Source organism: Puma concolor, chromosome D3 (genome assembly GCF_028749965.1).
Source record: "Puma concolor isolate L17-30 chromosome D3, mPumCon1.1.hap2, whole genome shotgun sequence".
Classification (NCBI taxonomy): Eukaryota; Metazoa; Chordata; class Mammalia; order Carnivora; family Felidae; genus Puma; species Puma concolor.
In genome coordinates this window covers 94,891,127-94,897,274 of record NC_141678.1, presented here as the reverse complement: position 1 = coordinate 94,897,274, position 6,148 = coordinate 94,891,127, and the positions used below count along the sequence as shown (strand labels likewise).

At 48.1% G+C, this 6,148-nt stretch overlaps 1 protein-coding gene across 5 annotated transcripts in view; it reads right to left on the bottom strand.

Moving 5' to 3' along the window:
- Positions 1-1,338: 1,338 nt before the first annotated feature.
- Positions 1,339-6,148, bottom strand: part of ADNP2 (ADNP homeobox 2) — a 31,707-nt gene continuing 26,897 nt past the window's right edge. For all 5 annotated transcript variants that reach the window (XM_086683313.1, XM_086683314.1, XM_086683311.1 and 2 more), the window contains one exon: positions 1,339-6,100. In XM_086683313.1, the coding sequence (XP_086539439.1) occupies positions 2,825-6,100 (3,276 nt within the window). In that variant the 3' untranslated portion in view covers positions 1,339-2,824. The remainder of the gene's footprint in view (positions 6,101-6,148) is intronic.

Here is a 6,148-nt window from a genome sequence, read left to right as displayed (position 1 = left end):
ACTGGGCCAGCTCCCCTTCTTGGACTAAGGCACCAATGCTGCTGTTGTATCCGGCACTGTCCTTGAACATGGCCACCTTTGCTTCTGTCTGGCCTGTCTGCCCCAACCCTGCACACTTCCATCATGGTGATGTCTGCCATCCAGATGCTGGCCCACGTTACAGAAGCGGCAAAAGGCACATCTTTCCCGTGACCGTGCTATTGGGAGTCACCGTGCTATTTGCACTTGCAGCCTTGGGAGACCTGCCATCCATTAGCGCTGTGGGAGCACCCTCCGGCCTCCTGCTGGCTTCCACCTCGTGCCTCTGCCCTGTACCATTCACCTGCAGCTTTTTAAAGAAGACATTCACAGGGTCCCTGGGTGGCTAAGTCGGTTGTGTCTCACTCTTGATTTTGGTTCAGGTCATGATCACAGTCTGCAAGACTGAGCCCCAAGTTGGGCTCTGAGCTGATAGCATAGTGCTTGCTTGGGATTCTCTCTCTCCCTTTCTCTCTGCCCCTCCCCTGCTCATTTGTTCTCTCTCAAAATAAATAACTTAAAAAAAAAAGAAAGAAAGAAAGAAAGAAAAGAAAACATTCATGACCCTTAACATGAGGCTGAAATCCAAGAGGACTTATCCAGATCTCTCAACCATATTAGAAACCTCCATTCCATTAGCAAGGCAGTGACCCACTCTGGAAGCAGCATGCTGGTGTGGGTGGAGGACAGATCAAAGAAAAGCGTTCACATAGAGACTTAGCATCAAAGGCTGACCGACAGCTACAACACAATTAGAAATGAGAATTCCTGTCACAGTGGTTCTCATCAGGGCAGATTCAATGACATCTTTGGTTGTTATGACGGGGTGGGGGTGGGGGCGGGGGGGTGGCAGTGCCGTGACTGGAGCAGCTGAGGCCACGGGTGCCAGCCCAACACTGCACCGAACAGGGCAGTCACCCCCAACAAAGAATTATCACCCAAGAGGCTAACAGAAACCCTGACTTACATCACTTAACAAAGGTGGGCCAGGTGCTCCCCTCACCGCTGCACACAGTAAACTGCTGCTGTCAGCACCTCCAGACTGGCCTCCACCACACGGACAGTCACCAGCACAGCCTCAGGACAGGCGAGTTCGACGCTACTTGACATCCGATTTGACGGTGGAGGCCAACATCACAGACACGTCAAGAGGATTTAGCCACATCTACCGTGGAGGCACTGGTAACTAGCTCTTCGGGGTTATCCTGACCTACTTTCACAGTGACAAGCAGTGTTTTTTAGCAAATAAATGTGGTATGTATTTCTACATTTAGATGATTACTAAGTCACAGTGACACATCTGTTAAAAGAATTAAACAGTTCTGTTTGCAGTGGTATAACAAATTTTAATTCAAAATAGACACTCTGAAACAATAGGTTAAAAAAAAAATAAACTTCAACAAGCTCTTTTTGGATTTACAACAGAGTACACCAACAATCACAGACCAGTTTCACAATTGCCTCAAAAATGCACATTATAGCAATTACATGCAAGAATTCTACTTTTTAAAATCCATAGAGTAACATTGTCTTATTTCCCAGAGACCGTCATATCCTCTGAGTACGTCGGACAGGTGCCTCTGCTGGGTACCACCAGGAATATGATTTAAGGTCAAAACTGGCTGGTCTCCATTGCTGGCTCTGGTGCTTTTAGTTATTCTGTGTGTGGAAAAAAACCCTGGAGGTTTAACTGTCCAAAGGACAGTAATACAGTGGAGTTCTTCAGCAATCCCCACCCCATTAACCCAGACAACTGGGCCAGAGGAAAGCCCATCTCCCCAGAACAAGTACGTTTACCTCTAGAAAACTGTCAAAGATGTAATACGGCAACACGGATACAGCTCTTGCTCTACTCATTTCGCTTCGTTCTCTGAAAACCTATGTCTACACTCTAGTTAGCTTCCACACTCAGGGGGAAAAATTTTATTCCTGAGTCACATGGTCCTTTCCTTTCACTGGTTTATGAAGAGTTGGATTGGGAGGAGAGTCTGAGTGTGCGTTCAGCATGTATTCTAAAGGCACTAAAAATGTATTGTCTTACTTTTGAACGGGGAAATGACTTACCACCATATCAAAAAGGGGAGAAGTCCACACTAAAAAGGATTTCCGCACCTACAAAACTGCTTTATTTGAAAATAACTCTTAACGAGCTAAATAGCAAGCTTCAGGTTCAGTATATTTTTAACAAAGGAAAACATTTGGTTTTCTATGAGTTGTAATAAAAGACAGCAGCTAGGACAAACTTGAAAAAATGTAAATCAGAATCACAATCTAGAAAGCAAGTACCTTGAGAAGAAGAAACCAGCGCAAGTTAACGCAGTGCGTCCTGAGGGAAGCACACACATCACAGGGGTGTGTACTCACTTCTGTCAGCCTCGGCGCTTACCGTTTGCTGCTACACGTGAAGCTAACTGAGGGAGATCAATGCAGTTAATCAAGTATTCTGAAACAAGCTGAAATTTCCTTAAATGAAAACACAAACATACAGGTTTCAGTTTTCATCCTACGATACTGACACTACGAGGAAACAAGACGTGCATGAAAGAGCTAAGGATTTAATTTACATGACAGGGAAGAACTAAAAATAATTGTTACAAAATCAAACTGCAGGAAACAATAAATCCGAAACAACTATTCACTTCTTTTATATAGAAGTCTTTCTGAGCACCTGAAATAAATCTAAAGAGCAGCATAAAGACCACTGAAATTGATTAGTTCAACATACAGTGAAGAAAATAACATTTTTTTAAATCTCAATTGAAAAAACTACTAAATATCTAGTACTTCAGATTTCCTATTTTTTTTTTTACAAGTTTTGTGGCTCAAACTCAAAGTTCAATCTGTGTTTAACGTTTTTAAGTTCAGACATATCAAAGCCTAAAAGCACAGAAGGCTTGTGATTTTTTATTGCTTTCATGCAAATGTATCTTCTTTTTCCAAAAAATGAAGCCACATCAATCTTCCACACCCACAAGAGTGAGGAAAGAAGTTCTATTTCCTTTTTACTAGGATATGGTCTCTTGTGGAAATAATCTCTAAGAAATTGCTTTTTTTCCTCGTAAGAACGGTCTTCATATTTTTTAGGATTTAATGCTAAAATCTGAAGGGCATCCTCACTAATGAGCGGTCCCTCTGTCCTGATTTCATTCCTTTGTCTTTTAAAAGGCACCGCACTCGTCACCTTTTCGGAAGCCGGGGCTGCGTCGGTGTTTATGACGAGGGGCCGCTCCTCTACGTCCCTCTGGTCTTCTGTCCCAAAGTGGCCATCGGGCAGCTTCCTCTTCACAGAAAAACTGGAGTCGTGGATCACTTCCCCATTCACCAAGAGCAGCTCGCTGTTCTCAATAAAACTAGGCTGGATCTGGAGGTCTGAGCTGCTGTCCTTTGGGGCACTCCTGCAGCGCAGCAGGTGGATGGCGATGGCTGCCAGGGTCATGTTGCCCGTGTAGACCCCACAGCAGTGGATGCACTTGAAGGCCGGAGACTTCAGGATGGTGTGGACCGTTGGCGTGATGTGGTGCCTCTCCTTCAAATGCAGCTCGTATGCCTCCGTCGTCACAAAGGTGCCAAAGCAGAAGGGGCAAGTCAGAGCCTGTTTGCTGGGGCTCCCAGAGGCGCCCTCCGTCTGGGGCCTCACCTTTATATACACAGGCACCAGTGACTTGGAGTGTATCCCCGCCAGTATCGCCAAGTAGACTTCCCGCTCCCCAAGCTCCTCCTTTGGCAATATGGTAATGAAGTCAAGATGGGGAAACAGCAGGTTGCCATTAGCATCGATATCCAATTGAAAACCTTTGTTACTATAATCCACAGGTAACTTCTTCTTCCCTCGGTGCACAGTCCTACTGTGCTCCGAAAGACCTTTAATGTCATGAAAAGTGCACGGACAGAACAAGCACCCCAGGCCGTGCATGAGCAAGTGATGGATAAGCTCCTCCTCGGACACTAAGCACTTACAAGAGAGACAGCGAACGGTTTTCTCTCTCATCCACTTTAAAAACGGCGCACACGCTGCCAGCTTTTCAGGCTCCAGTTTTTCAGCAGATTTGGACTCACTGTGCTTATGAGCCACTTCCATATGAACCTGGTAGACATTGGAAGGGAAGAGCTCATTACAGACCGGACAGGTTTTCCACTGCTTCGCCTGTTTGAGCGCCTGACTGGCCTCTGCCACAGATGGAGACGCCTGAACAAACATATTCTGAGTGGCATTTACCACCACTGGAGGAGAGGGCATGCTGGCCATGGAACTGGCCATCTGCGCAGCTGTGCCCGACTGCAGGAGCTGGATGGGCACCTGGGGTGGGGGGACAGTTGCAACACCTCCTGGAGGCACAGGCAAAGTGACAGATACGGGGGCAAGTGTGTACGTGGGAATCCCATTCACCTGTTTCCCTGTAGGTATCAGCTGTCTGAGAATAGAGCCTGACGTGAGGAAAGTGGTGTTCTGAGAAGCGCCAGGTCTAACTGGCTGACCTGCAGGCAGGATGTTGGTGCTCACAGGCTGATTCAGTTGCAGGACGCCAGGCCTCACTGGCTGGCCCACAGGGAGCACTCCTGACATGACAGGCTGGCTGAGCTGTAGAACACCGGAATTAATACCCTGGTTCACAGGGAGAACACCCGACGAGACCGTCTGGTTGGGAGAAAGGAGCCCCGGTGGGACGACCTGGCCTGCAGGCAGAACCCTCAGCGGGACCGTCTGGCCCGCAGACAGAACCCGCGAAGGGGCCGTCAGCCCAGCAGGGAGAACCCCCGATGGGGCCGTCTGGCCAATGGGGAGAACCCCTGACTGGACCATCTGGCCCGCAGGAAGCACCCCAGAAGTTGCCGTCTGTCCCGAAGGGATGACCCCGGCAGGGGTCATCTGGCCTGCAGGCAGGACCCCTGACGGGACTGTCCGACTCACAGAAATCACCCCTGGTGAGACGGCCTGAAGAACGCCGGGAGTGACGGACGGACTGACAGGAAGAACTCCAGGCCCAGCAGGTCTGTTTACCGAAAGAACTCCAGGCCCAACTGGTCTGTTTATGGGCCCGACCGGCTGGCTAAGGGATACAGCCCCTGGGCGGATGGTCTGGTTTAAGGGGAGGACACCAGTTGCAACAGACTTATTGATAGGTCCGACTGGCTGACTCAAGGGCAACACAGGAGGATTTGCAGACTGGTTAAGCGGGACTCCATGAGAAAGAAAGACAGGCTGCGGGGCTGAGGGCGGCAGAGGGAGGTTGCTCTGGCCCACCGGCAGAGGACTGGAGACCAGGGTCACGTGGGACTGGGCAACAGCAGGCGGAGAGTGGGTGAGGCTTCCAGAAGTGCCCGAGGCCACAGTCACTGGCTGGACTGCGCCCTGCACTGGCTGCACGACGGTCTGGCTTTGGCTGTTCTGTGGCAAGGCAAGACGAAAGCAGGGAGATGTGGCTGCGATGCCCGGAGCTCCGCCGTTTGGGGGCACGGCCAAGGGTGCCACTGGCTTTGGAGCAATGTGCATCTGCTTCAAAAGGCCGGGCTTCTTAATATGTTCTGAGATCACAGATCTGAGTTTATTTTCCAAATCCCTGTGTATATCTGAAGTCAAAATATGGTACATTAAAGCATCCTGGCTGCTGGCATTGGCGTTGCACTTTTTACAATAGTACTTGTCAGACGGTGGCATCTTCTCAGTAGAAAGACTTTCGTCGGTTTTCGGTTGCTCACCCGTTTCCTCAGTTCGCAGGCCAAAGTAGGAGTTAATTAAGTAGTGAAAATGGGCTACCAGCACATGCTTCTTCATACTGTAGTACAAAGTGTTTGAAAAGTTACATTTTAAACATGTAAAACTTATCACATCACTCCTAGAAGACTTAGGTTCGCCTAAAATATTCACTGTGTAGTTCTGGACTTTCCGGACAGGTGCATGAAACATTCTGAAGTGCCTTCCCACAACTTTGGGTTGAGAGGAAAATACACAGTTTGGGCAAGGGATCACCAGCTCTTGATCAATTTCGTCTTCATGGTAGCGATGTAAATGATTTTTGAATGAAGTAAGCACTTTTGTAGAGTATTTACAGAGACTACAACAGTATGGCTTTGTTCGATATCTCTGTAAAAAAAAAAAAAGAAAGTCAAACATACTTCAATAAAAATACCA